At 41.8% G+C, this 21,331-nt stretch overlaps 1 protein-coding gene across 1 annotated transcript in view; it reads right to left on the bottom strand.

The window, feature by feature from the left end:
• Nucleotides 1-21,331, bottom strand: part of LOC124176904 — a 59,136-nt gene that overhangs the window by 37,148 nt on the left and 657 nt on the right. Inside the window, exons 2-3 of the mRNA XM_046558767.1 lie at nucleotides 20,195-20,437; nucleotides 19,121-19,333 (exon numbers count right to left, since the gene is read on the bottom strand). Coding sequence (XP_046414723.1) covers nucleotides 19,121-19,170 — 50 coding nt within the window. The 5' untranslated portion in view covers nucleotides 19,171-19,333; nucleotides 20,195-20,437. The remainder of the gene's footprint in view (nucleotides 1-19,120; nucleotides 19,334-20,194; nucleotides 20,438-21,331) is intronic.

Raw genomic sequence — 21,331 nt, 5'->3', positions numbered from 1 at the left:
AGAAGAAATGTGAAACACGATTGAAATCCGTCGAGGAAAAACTGCGGGGGAAAAATAATCACGCCAAATCAATCTTTTGCCGGATAAATTACGGCCAATTATAGAACAAGTTCTGCACAAATCAAACCGTATTTTGTTAGTGCGGCTCGCGTGCGTCACTTCGATGACTTTGAAACTGCGGAGAAAAACGTCATACAGCAGTTTGATAAATTGGGGAAATACCCAAAGCGCGTCATCCATCGGTGCTATGCAGGCGTAAATGCAGCGGTAGGATTCAAGGTCAAACTGATTCTGCTATTAGCCTGCACGGCGACAGGATATTTGCACAAACGTTTTCTCCTTCCTTTTGCCAAGCGCAAACATTTTGCTCGATTCTTATCCGATTTTCCTACCGCGGATGACTCTTCGGGGAAAAACTCTGGCGTTTTTCTATTCCCTTGAAATCCTTCGAAACGTTTCAAGAATTCTTGGTCCGAACCGCTTCTGCATAATCGTTTGAAATTTTTTCCTCGTTGGCAAGATCAGTCCTCCGTGTTTGAATCGAGGATATTTCCTGTCTATGATTCCTAGTCCCGAAACGGCAGTAAATTTCCAAGATTTTTTCAATCACCGTGTTTCCAGCGTACACGGAGAGGATAAAAGATAAGGTTTTGCTAAAAACTGCGGAAGAAGAGGGAAGCATTACGTTTTCTCGGTAAAATATACTTCGTAAAACCTGTCAAATTTTGTAGTAAAGAATATAGCCGACGCGGATATTTTTTGAGCAACAACCTCGACGCGTTCGTCGTTTCCTGCAGTTTCGAGCAAAGTCTGCTCATTTCCTTCTCTCCGCGTGCCTATGAACAGAAAATAGCCCTTCGCCTCGCCCGGAGAAAAGGTGAAGCCGAGGTGAAGGATACGAACGAAGGTGCGTACCTATAGGTTGCCGAATCTGAACGGCGCAAAGATCAACGCCCTGCAAAAGTTCTTTGAGCCGTCGAGGCCCACCTGCCGACGAGTCCCTTCTCCATTCGGGGCCCTCCGCAGCAGCAGCAGCAGCAGCAGCAGCGTTGGAGCACATTGCCCCTCCGATTGCGAGCTTAGGATGCACTCGGTGCTGCCGGGTGAATCGCAAGGACTGCAGAATAGCTGGAGAAATTAGGTGACGCGAATAAACGACACGTGTCGCGGCTTCGAGACAAATTGCGCGGCATCGGAGAATCCGACAAGTGCGCGAAGCCTAAGTATTATAATCGAAATGGGACGTCGACACCCCGGGTACCGGATTCGTTATAATTCTTCCGAGAATATCTGACGGACGATTTGCGAACGTTTTGCAGGCACGCTTCGATGCGAGATCGATGCATAATGCGGCGAAAAAATTTTACGTCTACTCGCCGAGCTTGCGACCGCAGGTTCGCGGTAAGGAGACAATAAAACGCGTCTTGAATGAGAAGGTTCTTATTTTACTCATTTTACCCTCTTTTAACCCCGATGCATTCGGGAATAACGTAAACTCGCGATTATAAAGACGGAAAAACGATGCCGAGTTACAACGTTGTTATTACTGTACGTATAAGTTTTGTGAGATAAATGCTGCGGTCACGTGTTTCCTTGTACCGCGTTATTATTATTATTATACTTTGCTTCGAAAATTATTGCATGCACGACCATCAGGCGTGTACGTATATTCGCAATCGTTTGTAATTACACCGCATTATGCTCCCGCTGGAGAATGGAAAAGTTTTTACGGAATTTCAGGATCCATTCCAATTTCCAAATTTCTGTTAATTATTCACGCGTCGAATCAATTCCGCGTCGTCGACTCCACGACAAGACAAAATTACAAAGAGATGAGGCGAAAAGAAAATCTTGATAAGATGAGGGAGGGAGGGAGGGATTCTTTGAGGGAGAGTTTTGCATAGCCTCGGCGAACGATGTTAATCGGCGGCTCCCCGAGAGGTGCATCAGCAATGCTCGGACGGTTTCTTTCCCTCTTTCCCCACCCGAAGCTAGCCGCGATTCGGAGAGGTTGGAAGAGAGCGCATCCTGCCGAATTTCGTTGGGAGTAGTAGACGCGGCAATGAGGCGGGGACCGTCAGGCAAGAGGACCGGAGGGCCCGGTGCAACGGCCTTAATTTTACGGAGGGCCGTGTCTCCTCGTGCTTCTAGCGACACGCGTGTAGGCGCAGAGGGGCGATTTGCGCGTGTGCGAAATGGCGGAATAATTCTACGAGGCGTGGGAGGAGGAGGAGGAGGAGAAGCCGAACGTGCAACGGCGGGACGGCGAAACTTTATTTCTAGATCGTAATATACACACGCGGGGCTTTGATTTGCGGGAAAGAAATAGCCGTGACTTGTTTGCGCGGTAAAAAAGGCTCCGTATGCGTGGATACGTAGGACCGTTTTCGGGCCGCACGTATGCATGCAGCGTGTACAGCGTAAAATCTGAGCGCGTTTTGCGTTATACCCACGCCGTAAAAGTTCGCGGGGAAAATTTAGGAGGTCCTTGACTGCGGGTTCGCGGGGTCTTTGAATCGATGGTTTTGATACGGATCGGGTCTCTACCCCCGTCGCGTTCCGGGTTCTTTTCTTCCTCTTTTTGTCTCTTTCTTTTTTCCGAACCTTTTATTTCATCCTCTCCTTCCACGGGCAGGCGCCTCCTCCCGACTCCGTAACAATTACGCTTATAAGGTATAGTGCGAAACATAGCGAGGCTTCGTAAAAGAGATTCGAATCGCGGTACCCCGCGGTAATTAGCCACCGCGATACCTTCGTGCACTCGCGGCGGAGTGCTTTTTCGATCGGCGCCTCGTGTAACACGCGTGCATTTCGTAACATCCTTCGGACATTTTCCGATAGCCCGAATCCTTGCGGTTACGTCTGAAAACGTTCCCACCTTATGGATTCTTTAACTACGCATCGCGCATCGGACGAGAGAGCAAAGCACTCGCGAAATTTCAAATTCGTTGCCAAATTCGGAACGACGCGATTAGCGAGTGGTTGCTTCGGTTTGAAACAACGGGCTTGGATGCTTGAATGTCCGACTTAAACCGTAAGAATTACGGAATCAGATACCGATTACCTCGTAGTCACTCTTTGTTGACATTTCTTTGTAGTTTTGGTTGAGATTTCGACAAGATAATCGTCAGGCTCGATTCATCAGTCTCGGAGCAACCACCGAACGGTTCTGTCGACGAAAATAAGGGCGAAAGTTAAGCGGTGAGTCGCGTAGGAGGCACGTAATTCGTGACTCGATCACCGTTATATTCGGTCCGATAGAAACGCGTTCTTTGATCGAATTTGCGAGTGGTTCTCACGTCAGCTTTGAAGTTCAGGATCAATTAACAATGTTGCTTTGTTTTTCTGTTTCCAATCCTTGCGGTAATTTTCGACTCTAGAGTTGTTGAATTTTTGACGGTCTATCGAAACGTGGGATAATAATTTTGTTGGTAAAAAAAAATCAGGCTATATTTGGTTCTTCCATCCAAACTCACCTCGAACCTGATATTACTTCCCTTCGAAGAGTAAGAATAAAACGAGAAACAAGAAAAGACGTAAAGAATTTGGTAAAAGGATGTTGAATCCGTGCACAAACAGCGGTCGAAGTATTCAGAGAGGATTTCTTGCCCCTTGTGATTCTTCTTTTCTTTATTTCCTGCAAAATGAAATAAAGGAAAAAACTCAGCCGGTAAATGGCAAGAGAGAGCAAACACCTGCTCGCACGGTGTCTAACCGTTTTCGCTGTGAACCCCGCTGCATAAAGGGCTAATATTAATAATTTTCGGTCAACCGAGAGACGCGAAATTGTACTCGGCGTGCAAACGAAGAGGCGTGAAATCGTGGAGTAAGAGAGAGAGAGAGTGAGAGACGAGACGAATAAAGAAGAAGCAACTCTCTCTCTAGCCAATGTGCCTTTCATTCCCTCCCGATGCATCGCTGATTGTGAGACCGTCCGCAGCGCAGATAGCAATCTCCGAAACCTCGAGTACATGGAGGAGGTATTGGTGCAACGTATAATGCATGTGGATGGAGGCGTATAACAAACCCGGTGCATCTACACCCCGAGCGAGTCTCGACTTATAAAGGACCGGGTAAAGTGCTCGTGGGAGAGAGAGAGAGAGAGAGAGAGAGTGAGAGAGAGTTCGCAGGTATGCATACACGGAGGTATGGTATCTGTATTTTTGCGGGTCTTTGCCGTCTTCGACAGGATGTCATACTGCCGGACAATCACTTCTGCCCGTTATAATTATGCGGTTGGGGGGGAATTATGCTTTGGTAAAAAAAAAAAAGCTTACAGACCAATTATATAACGCGGTAATCAAGATAAAATTAATTTTTTACACAGTCCTGTTACCCGAATTTATCGTTAACAATATATGTTTTTCCTTACCGGGTAAATTGGGTTGATAGCACTGGTCAACGGTGGTTTTTTTGCCCTTCATATTTGACTGGTCATGGTAAGATTTGATGTAAAAGTTGCTTGGAGTAAGCTCATTTTTTAAAATTGGCTCCAGTTATTTATTTTATCGACAATTTCACGTATGACTCAGAAAATATAAATAAATTTAATATCTTACGTTTGGTAAAAAAAATTACTACACAGCTTAGCAAAAAAATAGTTTTTTTTTTTTTTTTTTTTTGTTGTCAACATATCGGGGAAACAAAAAAGAAAAATCTTAATTTTGTCGACCTGCGTAATTAATACTTTAAATGTGGCCCCGTGTGGAAATTGGAATCTATTACACATGTACCTAGACTCAATGATTGTACATAGATTTTCAGATTTCACCATTTTACGCAGACTCCGTGATAAATATTTAACTTTATTGGTTGTTTGTTCAATTTTTGTTTTCGCACCGTGACGTTATGGGAATGCAGACATCTGATTAGCGGGTAATGAGTTTCTTCTAACAAGTCGTAAAAGTTTCAACCTTGAACATTATTTCTCATGAATAACTGTTACGGAGAAAACAACTGGCTATTTGTGCACGGATACGAGCATGTAACACTTCATCGTCGGAACAGCGGCAGAGACGAAACGCTTTGTTTCTTTGTGCCGGCCAGGACAAGAGACGTGCTTACGCTTCGTCCGCGATGAGTCGGTCACTTATAATTACCTATCGGAGCGACAAAGTATTCCGTAAAATCGTTCGTCGTATTCAAAATTCTCGAAATTTAAACTTCGCTCAGATGTTGGAATTTGCGTATTTGCAGGCTTTAAGAATTTTATTTATTGTTAGAGTCTCTAGCTTGGATTTGTGCACTTCAGAAATCGTTCGCATGAAACTCAAGTTACCAAAGTCCCAGATATTCTGCAATCAGGCTCAAAAGGAAAACGGCGATCGAAAATCGCGTCCGAACGTTATTCGCAAATTTCTCAAATCCTAATCCCAGAATTGCATGCCTGCAGAAATATGTAATTAAAGGCAGATTGTTCGTCGTGCTAGCGGGTGTCTCTCGCTTTTGACACATGCTTTCCAGACTGTCTGACAACGAATCGAGCTGCCGGGTGTTTGACGGAAGAGCTTTCGAGCCGTTTCACGGTCGACGTGGAGGGAAAAGGCGAACTAACACCGTAGACTCGAGTCTGCGGGTCGATTCAAAAGCCCGTCGAACGACGGCGTTCGAGACTGTGAAACGAGGATTGCGATGTCACCGGAATGTCAACGAGATGATCCTGAGAGAACACGCGGCCCGTCAATTCGAGACGCGGTGCACTCGCCTTTTCTCGCAAAAAAATAATTTGCGATTTCTCACCGTGGCATCCTCTGAAAAATTTGTTTAACAGTTAAAAGAAAGGGTCAGGCAAAAGATGAGCGTTCTACGTTGCGTGGAAAATCGAGCTCGGTTGTTTTTTCACTTTTATACATTTTCTTTTAATTTATGAAGAATGTTAGATAAAACTTTTTTTAATGCTTATTTCAATCGTAATATCAATTTTCGTCGCTAAAAATACCCAGACTTGTGATATCGAGTCTCCAGTTGACGTTTGGCAATTGTATCTGACGAATTTTTCATTGATAATTTAATCTCATAAAATAGTTATAATTTAATATTAACTTTTAACTTAGGAAAATAAGATTCCCGGTCGAAGTATCGTTGCGTTATGGACGATCTTTGGGTTTGATACAAATGTCAGGAAAGAAATAATAATTGAAACTCTACAACGTGTTTCTTCACGAATTAAAAATTATGTGATAAAACGTCTTTTGACACAATCTTTCTTTTGACCCAAACAAACTTTTTGGGGGGGTGCCACGGTGGAAAATCGCGAATAATTTTTTTCCGAAACAACCTAACCAACATACGACCGCAGCCTTGCACACTCGTCGCTTTGCAGCTGTTGTCTCCCGATTATTGGTAGCTCGTCTCGCAATCAGCGGCAACTCGCGGATTCCGGTATTTTATTTTGGAACTGAAGATTTCTCTCAGTGTACATATTTTTATTGCGATTTGTCGACCATAGTTAATATCGGTCACGCGCTGTTATGAAAATAAATATTCAACAATGTCAAGATGACAAAAAACGTGTTTCGGTAAACTTGTGTAAATTTTAGACATAGTTTTCCGAACAAAGTCAGCCGTCGTATGGAATCAAATCGAACGAATCTACCCTACATACCGTATATTTTCCAGGCAATCTTCGAGTGATTTGCGTACATCGGCCTAGGATTGTAATATTTTTACAAATACTCAGCGCACGATTATCGCAATTAACAGGCAATAGAATTAGCGAAAAGTATAAATATTTTGCCGACCACGAGGCTGCACGGTGTTTGTTCTCCTGCACGAGGCGCGATAATCGGATGATAATAATCGATTGCGAAACTGCACGATCAGCCGCAGGAGCACAGCAAATACGGAACGCCGTATAAATGGGAACGTTAAACAATAAATAATTATTATTTTCGTTTGTAGCCATTTTCACTTCGAATGACTACAACACTTCGCCCATCGTCGCTGGCTTGCACAAGGCGTTTCGCAACTCTGCACAACAGTTTCTGCAGTTGCAATTTATAATAAAATTTCGAAAACAACAAACCTAGCAAAACACCCAAGCTGCCGAAACAAGGTTGGGTACGTTCGTCGTACACGGACGTTTAAATATCCGGCACCGCATCGCGTAATCGAATCGCTCCGTGCCGTTTCATTTCCTTCAATGCAGAGCGAAAATCGCGTCGCGTAAGCTGCATAAGTCCGCTGTTTGCCTTAGTTATAAACCGTTAATGAAATTAATCGTGTCACTCGCAACAGCCACGCTGCTATTGGCTCGTGTTCTCTGACCCAATTAAATTCGGGTGGGAGGGTCAAAACTTGGAAGGGTCAATAACTCGAATGGCCGATATATCGAAATTTCAAACATGCGAAAATAAAATGACGAAGGACGAATCGTTCGAATTCTCAATTTTCGAGAGTGTCACCGATCGGAATTACATTTAATCGCGAATTGTTTTCGAATCGTTATCGGCATAAAAAAATTATGGACAAATCGGTATCTTGCGTGAAAAATTCTCACTCCTCCGAACACGTCATTCATTTCTGTACAACTTCTTTGTTTTAGCAAAAAACCGCATTTTCCACTAACCGCCAAAATTCATCTTACTTTTTAGTTTTTCATGTGAAAACTGAGATTTTTTTCGGTAAAAAGCTCAAATTTTCAGATCGTGCTACGTTCAACTGACATAGGTATGTTAACAACGCTCTATTTTTGGAATTCAACGGTATACTTTTATTTCTTAGAATTATGCACTGTCAGAGTGAGACTTGAAAAGCAGAAATGAAAATATTCCGTTGAATTCCAAAAACAGAGTAGGTACACATTACAAACAGACCTCTACGAATGAAAGGTAGCTCACGTGAGATCACGGCCCCGTTCTCTTCCAGGATCTCCTTAATTTTTTGACAATCGGTGAACCGTCCCATACGTATCCTGAAATTTAGTTAACGCGATCGCGTTGCGCGAACCTCTTCATCGAAGTACGATCCAAAAGTTGTCCGGTCCCAAACGCGCCTTAATTCAGGGTTGAGCCGAAAGTGGAAAGGATGTTCACATGGGTGGGTAGCTTGCTTATTGCTAGACTGAATGCTGCGGCTCTAATTATAACTATCTTCAATCTACGAACCCGTATTATTAAGCCAAAATGTATCCGCCAGTCAATCTGCACTTTGCCTATAGGTACCAGGAACACGCACGTATATGCCGCAGAAATACACACACCAAACACGGTTGCACCCTTTCGGGCCATTACGAGAGCACGCACTCTCTTTCTCTCTCTCACGCGCTCTTCCGCCCTCGGCTCTATTCGCTCCGCTGCGTTTCGCCCTGCACGCTATTTCTCTTTACATACACGTGCGGTTTTAAACAGTTTATTTCGTGCCTTTTCTCGCATCTACGTTGATGCATTATACTTCTCCCGCAGAAATTCACTGGCTGTATTATTTTTTACTCTTACACATACCTGTATACATGTAATATGTATTGTTTCTTTGAAATATGAAAAGAAGCTGCAGTATTCTCTTTCTCTCTGTCTCTCTCTCTCTCTGTACGCTTTCGTCACTCACAGAAACGAAGCGATATTAAACTGTTGAAATATCACCGCCGGTTGCATAAAAGGCGATAATATTTCAACGGTATGATTATTAGGTCGATCCGAAAAGTGCGGGGGTGGATGACGAGCGGAGGAATAATCTTTCGGAGCAAGTTACCAGAGATGATATTACGCAGGGCATAACGTCCCACATTGCACCGCGTGGCGAGAAGCTCGTGGGACACAATCAGCGTCGTATTCAAATCGACGAAAACGAATCAACTCCCGAACGTAAATGCGACGCATCGCGTCCTGACGCAACATCGTATGTAATACACACTTATGTACATAACACGGAGTTATGAGACCGCGGTATGTACGTGTGTGTATACAAATATCGTTACACGTGTGTACGTGAATGATAAATGAGTCCATAGAGGCGCTGGTTTTTAGTCCACTTTGCAAATTCCCCGCGCGCTTGATTTACCTTTGCATTATAAATATAATTGCCTTGGCTATACATATACGTGTGTACAGCTATACATGTTGCATACCTCTATACTTGTTTTCTATACCAATGTTTATTCGACGAAAAACATTTTTAACTAACGTCGATTCTACGGGTCGAAGTTACAGCGATAAAATGAATCGTCTTCATCTCACTGCGAATCGGTTATATATTTTAAACCGCGCGCAGGTTCTTTTCGGAAAAATTAAATCTTTGGTAATGAGAACTCTCTCTCTCTCTACGTATATACACCTACGTATAGGTACAATTTTATATGCGCGGGATGAGAATTTGCAGCGATATTTTTAAACTACGACTATATTTGTAATTTATAAGCTCATTGCGTAGAAATCGGGCAAATTTTTCGAGTCTTTACAAAGACCAGAGTACAATGTGTAGGTAAAAAATGATTCTGAATAAGCTTCAAGTGACCGGAAAAACCAGAGAAGCTCTGCTTCCGGCGTCGAGTACCGTATAAATTGACTTTTAACTCTAACGGGATTTGCGATAAATGTTTGACAGGGTTCGTCCGTATAAATTAGTGTCATTCAAAATTTTTCTCCAGTCCATCCGGTGCACCGGATACTCGATTAAAAATCTATCGAACCGAGTTTCGAGTGCCTGAAAAGGCCGCGCGAGGTCCGGAGAAACGAGCGACGTTCCACCTGTTCCGAAAGTTGATCTTGACGCCTGTCGTGCTGCACAAAGAGGCTCGATATCGGGTTTTGCGAATGCATCGACCACATATATACCCCTGTTGTTAGTTGCTGTAACGTTGCGTGGATAGGAATTACAACATATCCGCGTTGCAATTCCGAGGATACATTTTACTGGGGTGGGAAAAAACGAAAAGGCCTAATGCACGCACCGTGTGGATAACGTCGGTGATGGTGGTCGGTAAAAAAGCGCATTGAATGCGGAGTAGGTACCGTAATCTGGCAGTACGATATAGCAATTACGATTGCAATTGCAGCCTCGCAGAGCTGACTGGTAATAATTACATTGGCGAATGCACGTACGTCTACAGGTATGGACGAGAAGGCGAAACATCAGCCTTGCGACTTGTTGCCGGTGGTAAAAAGAACGGAGCTTTTCACTCGCAAGCTCCTGCAAGTTCAAGGCTTGACAAGCTCCTGTAATGTTCTGCCGTCGTTGTATTTGAGTAATCGTTTAATGTTTCGATGGTTCGGACGCACGTCGTGTGTACGCGTAGGTTGTAGGTTTCATTTGCATTTTCATTTGACGTAGAAATAAAGAAATTTTACATGTTTTCTGTTGATTTACTATTGCGATTTCGTAGAAAGCATCTCGCTTCTTTACTTCTGCGTCGAATGAAGATTTATCCCAGTGTTTTTTGTCAGAATTGCACACAGAATCGATCTGTTGAGCCTTTTTTCAGATGTTTGGAGACATTGTATACGTAAACGTTGAAATCGACCAGAGCACCCCGTCAAACGCAGCTTACGTTTCCTTTTTTTTTTACTCACGAGAAGAGAAGTGATGAAAATCGACGAAAGAGAACTTGACCAGCGTCGCTTTGTTTTTTTTATTTTTTTCATGCTTATGCGACTAAATGTCAGCTGTCGAGAAAGCTGGAACTTTGATAAAAACAAGACACAATGCGATGAGTGGAAAGTAGGAAGATTTTAAATTGTATGAAAATTCGATAGTGATTTAAGATAAAAACTCCGCGTATCGAGTTAGCCGATTTAGCTGTACGATTTAAAGAAAAAATTTTCATTATGGAGATTTCCTGGATATTGATCAACGTAAATGCTGAAAGAATTTTCATCCTTTGTAACAATCGCTGGAGACCCTGACATAGTAATTACTGAAAATTGGACTTTCGCCCGGAAGTATACATATACATTCGTTTAATGAGAATATCAATAAACTTTCGATATCGTTTACATCGTGGATTGTTTAAAAAGTTCACGAGGCCGAGCGTAATTTATGACGCGTGCGATTAACGCGGAAGTGGGACGTGATTCGCGTGAAACGGAATTAGTTGGCAAATTTGTAAACCGTAATTCCCTGCGTCTCGGTAGAACTTGTTGCAAACACGTTGGAGAGACTGACTTCCGCGCCTTTACAATCGGTGGTGCGATACACGTGAATAATAACCGATTCTGGTGCAGCGGCGATGAAACCGGAAACGTCTCACTGTCGCTTTACGGCGGCGACCCCTTTCTCCGATACCCCCTCAAAGACGGAAACAGAATTTGCAAATCCCGTTTGGCAGACGGATGTGCCGGAGGGGAATTTCACTCGCGGCGAGAATTCGGCTCGATTCGTTCGACGGACGATTCGGCATCAAAATCGCAAAATTGGACTATTTTGTTTAGTTCCGAAGGGTTGTGCGTCGCCGTGATTGCATCGTGCGCTTTTATTCTATTCGGCGCGCGTTTCTTCGCCCTTCGTTCCTCCTTAAGGTCATGCGGTACTCCCACCCTTACCGACCGAGGAAACTCACCCTTTTTTTCCTATATTAAATAAACAAGCGAACGGAATGGGTTCGATTTTCAACGGTGCATCGCTCTGTTGTAGCGGAATTCGGGAAAGCTACTCGTATCCCGAGAATTGTTGAAACAATGTGTGGTTTTGTGACACGTGTCCAGACCTTTTTTTTTTACAATTTTCAGGATATGAGTAGCTTTCCTGAATTCCACAAACAAGAATAAATAAATAAGGAAAATGGTCGCACGAGCAGTCACTTATCTTGCTTTACGCCTTGGTCGTCGCTCATAGTTTCGCGGTATCGTATTTATCTAGCACCGCCATGCGCCACTCTACTACCACCACTGCAATTATGCGGTACGACAGACACGTGGATATAGCTTACAATTAGCATATACGTGTGCGTATATCGCATTGACACGTGCCGACTAAAATCTACAGGCGATTTCGTCTCACGACGGCGAAAATTGTAGCTAAGTGTTTAATCCAGATGTTGGCCCAGAACTTCCTTCCGAACTATGTATAATAGATCGTCGTATTATATTGTTGAAAATGTCTGGATGTTATTAGTTATACGCGTATATCTAATCGGGTTCGAATAATTGTCAACTATTTTTATTATTTGCCGACAAATTGTAACTTTACAGTGAATGAATGGATCGACATTTACTTAGCCAAGACACAGAGGCTCAATTTTGCCAAGCAAAATATTGTTGGCCTGATAAATTTTACTCGCGGGACGAAAACATTTCCATAGTCCATGCCAATGGAGAATAAACTGTTAACAAGCTTTGTATCAACGATGCCAGCATTTATAATGAAATCGATAAAAAATTGACCGTCTTAACACAAGTCCATTGAATCGCTTTGAAGACCGTGTTGGATATTATTAAACACGAAGAAAACACACTGGAATCGTACGGATTGATTAATGATTTCTAGAAGGTGTTTTTTTCCACTACACATGTAACAAGAGTGGTCGACGAATTCCGAGAATATTACACACATGTACAAGACTTTCAACCGATATGGAAAACTGGAAATGCACGTATACGAACATTTGCAAAACAAAAGTCTGACGCGCATATTTTCTACGCTGTATCTATCTATAGATAGACATGCATATTACCTTCATGTTTTTCCTCTCGAATATTCGATTATTTTTATCGCACGAAAATACGTCGATGGGTAATTTTAACCGCCAGGATCTTAAATTGTACAAGCATCGTGGGAATGAATAACTGCAAATAACCGCCGTTCCGTATATAGACCGTATGTATTATACGTATAATTATAACTGCGAAATAGTGCGACGATGATCATAATTCGCGCATAACTCGTACACGTAAGTACGTGCGCGAAATTGCTGACGGTATGCGAAGTGTTCAAACGCGCGTTCTATCAACGCTTAGAAAGCAAACCTAGACAAATATTTTTCCACCCGCTTGGCACCGATATTTTGATATACTTCATTCGGCGAGTATATACGTATAATATATAAACGGGGAAAGGGAAAGAGGAAAGATATATTCTGCAAAGCGATGCGCTTTGAGGTGTTATACAGCCTGACTGTAATGTATGGATATAATTTCACGGGTGTCGTCATCGCGCATATTATTGCACATTGTACAAGGGTTAGGAACTCGAAGAAAAGCTCGTGCGGTGATGATACTTGTGCAAGGAAATTTGCTCGCCAACTTGCGCGAAATTCGCTCCTCAATTTTCAAGTAATAATCTTAAACCTGCGGCAAATGGCGTTGGAGAAATTGAGAGAAATTTTGTTTGGTGGAATTACTGGAAAATTTTAGTAAAACGGGTGATTTAGTTAAAATAACGGTTTGAATGTTGTTAAAATTGCATGGAAATTAGGTACAAGTACGTAACTGCTTATCATGCAGATCGAAGTTGTCGATACTATATTCTTTCGTTACTGCGATATTAGATCCGTTTGTCCAGTTTGTTACATTTTTTTATTTTAGTAATGCTTCGAAATGAACTTACCGCCGCGCCAACATCAAACTATCGCAATGGTTACAAGAAAAGATTACACCTAGTACGAGTGACCGTGATTAAAAAGAACAGGAACACCCACCTACTAGATTTTATGATTACAAAGCTAATTTGCATGCTGTATCCAAAAATATATGTATTTTTTTTTTATTATGGTAAAAATACAAATATTCAAGGACTGTACACTAACAAAGAATAGTAATTTCACTCGGTGGATTAAAAAAATGTCGTTACATTGCTTAGATGTGTCGTAGAGCTGCAGAAAATGACGATATGACGATAAATTTTTAATCAATATCATTTGCAACCGAGTCTTTACGTGCTCGTGATAATTACAGAATTAAAGAATGCTGGAAATTCGAGAAGACATCTAAGATGCTTCTGACCAGATTTGATTCCACAATTCAGTTGCGTACAATTTTGTAAAAATTATTCATTTGGAGATGCTCGCGTATATTCTATAATTACGTAGAAATAATTGCGATAAGAATATTTAATCATATCGGCGCGATGAAATGTCTTTCGGTAAACTTTTTCGTCGGCTCAAAAATATAACACAACCTTCAGCAAAATTACGAAAATTTCGTTAGATCGGAACTCACCCGATAAGATTATTTCATGCCACCGCAGTCGACGTACATATTACAATATTACATGATTACACGTGTACATTTTTAGCTGGGCTGTAGAAATGAAATTTCAAACCGCCTGAACTTCGTGAAAACAAAAAAAAAAAAAAACAGTACAAAAATAATGCGCGCGCAATGAAATTGACAGATCGAAAATCCAGCGAATTCGTCCGGGAGTCAATTTTCATAAGGATTCTGCGGGGTCCTTTGAATAATTGTGTATTGTTTTCAAAAATAAAAAACGACACAGCGACATACGAAAGTTGCCTGTAGCTGCAAGGAGGAGCAAAAAAAAAAAATTTTCAAAAATGTCTAAAACCTCCCTCCCCCGCAAATTTTGCCAAATTAACCTGCAGCATCAAAGAGCCGAGGAACCAGTTAACAATATCGAAGGAATTCGCGGCTCGCCCGAGGCGTTCGGATTTTTAACGCGAGAGATTATCTAATACCCCTTTTCTCGGGGTGTCGGGTGCATCGGGTCGGCTCTATACAACACCATCTCTCCCGGTGTTGCGTTGTGTGTGAACTCGCGCTCTCGCGTGTCGGATCGCGAGGATCCCGAGCTTTCGAGGGGCGGCGTGGCGGGGGTGGGGGTGAGAGGCGAGGGGCGAAGGGGCGAGGGGGGAAGGCCCTCCAGGGCCGCGAGGAGAGCGGGGGGGCAAAGGACAGGAGGGAGCAGTTGGCTTGCCCACGTGGAGGTGAACGTCCAAGGGGGCAACCTGTTTCGGGGTTCATGGCCCTCCGACGGCTAGTCCTGCACGGATCTGGGATCCTGGATCCTCCGATCCGCTAGTCGAGAGTCCATGAGCCTCGGATCCTCCAGGGCCGTATCGTACCCGGAATTGAAGCGAAAGGAATAGAATAGAATAGAATTGAATAGAACAGAATAGGATTAATTTGATGGATAACATGCGGATGAGCAGGGATAAGGTGGATGAAAAATGAAGGTGTCGGAGACGGTGGGATAGGTGATATTTTTCGCTAGACAAATTCTACTTAGAATCAAAACCAACATTGCATGGTAGAATTGTGTGGGTATCGCTGATTTAACTGTATTTGTCGATGATCCGTTTCTGCGGTTTCGTCGTGCACGGTATTTTGTACGAAGGAAAGTTCAGGTGAACTGCAAATTGGTGAAACGGAAAAATGTTGCTAATCACAATTACGGGTGCAAAACTGGTTGCTGGGTCAATAATTTATAGATAACGAAACTGTTGGCGTCGATTGAAAAATTCGTAATATTCAACAGGGGATTATTATAGCTTTCAGGTTGTTATGTAAACGGAATATTGAACGTTTTGGGTTCAACAAAAAAATTGTACGACAGTTTCAAGTAGGTACAGATGGAATCGAGACCGAGCGCGTTCGTAAGCGGATGTTATTAGCGTCTCTGGGGAATATCAGGAATATATCTCTGAAGTGTAAACAAACTAGACCAGATACACGTATGTTACCGGTAGAACTCTGCGTATAAGGGTTTGTTAAGTGGTTGATCGATTTATTTGGGAAGGCTCGAAAATTCTAACAAGTTGGTTTTTAAATGCAGCGTGGTTTTATTGCCCGTGAGAAACTTTGGAAAAGTTTACTTTGACCCAAAGAATGAGTCAGAGGATTTTCTTCCCTCTCTTCAGGGGGGAAATGGGTTTAAGACTACGGTATTTTAGTGATTTTCATGAATTGTTTGAAACTTTGAGAAAATTTTATACATAGATTCAAACGAATATTGTAATTTTTTTTAATAGTACTTCCTCGGCAAATATTGACGATCTTCGTTTGAAATCAATAGGGTTTCAAATTTACCTCAACGATATATCCTTTTTTTCTATGCGAACCAAACTTCCCCTAAAAAGAATTGAAAGTTGTCTTTTTTAAAGGTGTTTAAACAAAAGAGCATAATTTGTTGAAATTTTTTTTAAAACTTTTTCTTGCAATAAAAAATTACTTCAAACAATGATATTACTCCAAATTAAGGTTCGCACAAAAGTTCAAATTTGAAACCCAATTGAGTTCGAATGAAAACTTTTTCCCAAATCATTCATCGCTCATTCTCAAAATCATATTCCACCGATTTATCATCGTCAAATTCCCAGGTAATTCAAACTTTTCTCCGTATTTACAATCCCGCAACTAAATCCCACCGGAAGTTTATCCTCGTACATAAACTCGATAAGGAAAACGTGCCGCGGGCATCGGCAAGTGTCGTACTGTATCAAACACATGCAGCATACCTAATAGTAATCCGTGCTACTAATTTATCCCCGGTGATCTCACCGCGAAATGTTCATACGATGCCTGAGCGTGAAACGAAAGATTCGGACGCTCGGATTTCACTCTCAGTATTACATATTCCCTGACCCAAGCGGCTCGTTCCTAGATTTTCGCCCGTACAAACTCACAGCTGACATTCTTACGCTGCACTTTGCGTGAAAATGAAACTTCATTCTCGACAATAATTTCTACACTTTATTATAAGAATGGTGATGATAATTTTTCGCTGTTCTCTTTTTCATTATTATAGAAAAAGAATTATTAGATTAAATTCGGGCAATTCTCGTCTTTTTTGCTTTACTATTTCGAAAAAAGAAAAATGCATCAAGCTCAAGATGTGATAAAGATCAGGCTGCGCGTTATTTTCACTCCAAGACGAAGATGAGTAAAAATCTAAAGATGAAGAAACGACCGGAAGAAAGTAGAAGAGAAAAAAACCGTGTATACGTGGATGATCGTTGTATATTCGCGGTGGTAAAATCTTCGAATGAAAAAGGTATGTCGTACTCGTACATAGGTACGTCTAACCGACAGGAACCAGTTTCGACGTCGCAACGTCAGCTCCTCTCAGGTCTCGGCAGGACACTATTCTATTATCCCGTTGTCCTTAGAATTTATTTTTAGAGAATCAGAATAGCTGCTCCTTTGCCCTCGGCCGGATGGGAGGATAACTCGGCGAGAGAGAGAGAGAGAGAGAGAGAGAGAAAAAGAGAAGGAGATGGATAGTGCACCGAGTTGTTGCAGAGGCGGTCATTTGCTCGCTGCTTTAGACCGTTGCGGTTCAAAAAGCGTTTCGGCACTCGTGGACGAGTTCCAACGTGACGTGGCCATCCTCCTCCTCCTCCTCCTCCTCCTCCTCCTCCTCCTCCTCCTCCTCCTCCTCCTCCATTCCTTACCTCTCTCTCTGAGCGGTATATTTGTGCATTCTTTCGACAAGTTATTTCAATACCGTCAACAACACACGTATAACGCCAAAAATTAACGCGCACACCGCCCCCCTCACCTCACCGCAATCCCACAACCAATCGTTTATTTCCACGATGACCATGTTATTTGCACATTTGCACGGTACACGTATACGAGTACGTTCTGAATTCTTTGATCCAGCTTTTTATACTTTATTTCTGGTCTTAATTTTCACTTTTTTTGTTCCACGGTAAAGGATTTGTAATAATGATCCGATCAAACTGTCTTTGGGTGACTTTAAGCAACGGCAAAAATATTTTCTACCCAGTCGTAGATTTTTTTTTTATTCACTTCCTTTCATCACTATCGTTATTAATATTAATCGAAACCTTATCTTGAAGCCCCTCTGCCACGCGTAACTACGTTTTTTAATCGGGTATGGATTTCTCTTATTTGTTCATCTATTTTACTCGTTTTACCCGCATCTGTGTCCTTAAACTAGATACAATTGAGGCATGTATCTCAAATTCATTAAATATACAAATAGTCCTGGTATAGGAACAAAAATATCATTTGCCGCAATTTCTTTTCCTTTTTCTACTACTCGTTGGTTATTATTACTATTATTATTATTGTTATTATTTGACTGAAATTGAAAGGAATAAAAAAAGAAATTCATATTTGACATTCAATGAATTACGGCACATGTTCCTGATCTATATAACATAATATAACGACGTGTTTGTACAGATGGATGATTTACCTTATCCTCCTAAATTAGCAAATGTCACGTCTTATTTTCGTTTTCTTTACCATTTTTTTTTTCCTCCTCTTTCTTTTTCTTCTCCGCGAATATAACTAGCTGACGATCAAAAGTGCGAATATATTACACGGATATTTTGTGGCTGGATAAATCATGAATAAGTTACGATAATTTTCTAATTAAGAAAATGTCTATCTCTTGATCGAATTTCCGTGTTTAAATATTAAGCTTTTATCTATGGACTATCCGTGATATTTTGTATAAATCGCGAGTCGTTATTCTGTACAAGTGATTGTAACGTCTAAGGAAATAACAAGATCGAAACGTAAATATCTGATAACGATTCTTCATCCGAAAATCATCGCGTTAATTGATACTGGCTTTATTTTCTTCGAAAAATGAAAAGTGCGAAAGGTTTATACATGTACAAGAGAAATATATGGAGGAAATTAATCTATGTATGCGTATAATTATCGCATACGTGTGGATGTGTATAATATTTATTCGCATATTAATTTGTAGTTCTTTCCACTCGTCGATTATGTGCCGCGTGACTGACTGACCCAAATATATTCACATATTTATGTACCTATGAAACGTATGTACGTACATACGTCGGTATATGTTATATGCAGATACATATGTAGCCTATATCCGCGGCAGCTGCACCGTCGCATTCTTCGACTAACATTAAATGAAACGCTGCGCAACACCTACACGTTGCAAGTAGGCATACGTGTCATGTGCGTTGAAACGTTAGTTGAAAATTTGACGCAGCCGTCAATTTGTCAATTTTTTGCGCGCTTGCCAACATCAGTTATATTACAATATGGATATATTATCTACGATATGTTTGGTGCAAATGGAGCAATAACCGAATGGGAATCCAGAGTGATCGAGGTCTGTGATCAAACAACAACGAAACAACAATTCGGAAATACGGATTCAAAGAGCGACCTGTTGTACTTGAGCTTGTAGGGTAGTTTTTCTATGAAACACAAACATTTCATGGGGTAAGAGTGAAAAAAACAACTTTATTTTTCGCACCACCCTTATTACACATACGTACGTTAATACCTGGTGGGACAAATACAAGTGTATCGGGTGTTTAAGGTACATCTGGCATCAGCAGCTGCAGCGTATATGCAGCGAGCGATACATCAGCGGGGGTGTGAAGGCAACAGGTACTCGAACTTCACCTTGATCTCGGCCCGCCGCGTTTCACGTATACCGGGAAACTGTCGCTTCAGGTCTGAGAAAGGGGTTGCGGACTGCAGCCGACCTGCAACGGCGAAATTTATTACAAGGGTGGCGGAAAGCACCCGAAATGCTCCGCTAATTGCCTGTAACATATTAATTTCTTCATCACGCCTATGTTGAGCCTGGTTAAACCGCTACGAAAACACCCAATTATTATAACGTGTCCGTTCTGAAATTTTTGCAAATTTTCCCAACCTAAAATGAATTTTTATTTTTTTAAATTTAACATACGTTGAAAAATTTCGGTGAGCTTGACGGGTTTTACCAGTTTGTTATCTGACAAAATTTCGTGTTTACAAACAATGTCGAATGACAAGCTTTCGATTCACGTTGATATCTGCACTCGAAAACTACTTGCACTACGTCGCTGAGAAAATTGGCCACGATTTTCCGCTCGTTGCAAAATAATACTAAAACATTTTTGTCGCATCGTCCCACTGATTGTGAGATTCATCTCGATCGTATTCAAGGTCGAAAATAGGGAAAGAATGACGAACTGCAGTTTCTCGTCTTGATTCTGTGGAAAACAATTTTTTTTCCCGGTTGGTTCGAGAGTCGAATATTTACTCGATAAGTCTGAAATTTACAACGGAGAATTAGGAACTTTCTAATTTTCTGGGAAACGTATTTTTGCTATTATGCACAATGCACCGTGGATAATGTATAATAAACGATCTGCGCATCGTGCGTTGAAAACACGTAATTTTCTTCTTGTTCATACATATCACCCACGTACTCGTGCACACATTTGAACAAAGTGCATAAACAAGTTACGTATGTGTAGGAGGAAAAGATTTTGGTATATTTTGATGGTTTTTATCATTCCTTTTCTCTTCGTAGGTAATATGTTTTCGTTTTTTCTTCGGTCCATCCTTTTGTTTACCTTTTTCTTTATTTTTTTTCTTGTTTTTCCGCAACTTGTCGGGGGGCCTTGAAATCTATTTGCGCTTGTCCGTTCCTCCCGGGCCTGGAACTACGTTAGGATGTTGACGAGGCGCTTAGGGATCCAGCTGGTGAGTCAGTTGGAACGCCCACGTCACCCAACCTAAACTCGCATCAGCTACGCGCGATTCCTTGCAACAGCAGCAGCAGCAGCAGCAGCGGCAGAGGTGAAGGCCGTGTCTGTCTGTTTCAGAAATCGGTGGAAATCTCGTGTCATTCAGGCATTTTCGTTGTAAGTTTTCAGTGCTTTTTTTTTTTTGTTTTTTTGTTTTTTTTTTTTAATTTTGAATTTTCGTTTGAAAATTCTCACCGCTCTGAGAAAAAGCAAAAAACAAAGCGGGAATTAATTCGAACGTTTTCGAATATCGTAACGCGATAGCTCGTCCCACAGGTTATTCGCCGTAAGCTTCACCCGAGACAAATCGACCCCGGGTATAATATACAGTACGACGTACATGCGGGTATACCTGCAGCATTTTCAGGCACGCGTGTGCATCCGCGTGTGCTACAGGATAATGCGGATACGTGTGGACGTGAACCGGGAAAGGGTTAATTCCACCTACGTCAAGCACCGTTAACGGAAACGGTCGCCGCCGCGATCCAGCAGCTCGTCTTCCCGCATCCAAGGACGATGCATATAATGCCCATTTTCTGCATTCCGCCTCGAATAAATCACGTACGTCGTACGTGTACGTACATGTATCATATTTTACACGTCGCATAGATTATCCTTGTTATCCTTGTCTTACCCATTTTCATCTCTCTCTCTCTCTCTCTGTGCGAATGATACAGATACACGATTGCTTCGACGTGCACGTGATTCGAAGATCCGTATACGAAATGTGAAGAAGAAAATAAATAAAATACCGTGGATGGAGTGCACAGCGCACCGTGTGACTTCGGTAATTCCGAATACCGCCCAAGAACCGTCCTACGCAAGTTCAAAGATTTTAAGCCTCCGTTTAGGTACGTACATGCATAACAGCGTCGGGTTAAGCTGTAATTCAAGGAACGAAACAAAACGAGAGGAGATTGAAAAGCAGGAAAACAAAAGGAGAAAGATACGTCGAAAGATACA

Source organism: Neodiprion fabricii, chromosome 2 (genome assembly GCF_021155785.1).
Source record: "Neodiprion fabricii isolate iyNeoFabr1 chromosome 2, iyNeoFabr1.1, whole genome shotgun sequence".
NCBI lineage: Eukaryota > Metazoa > Arthropoda > Insecta > Hymenoptera > Diprionidae > Neodiprion > Neodiprion fabricii.
This window is presented reverse-complemented; position numbering and strand designations above follow the sequence as displayed.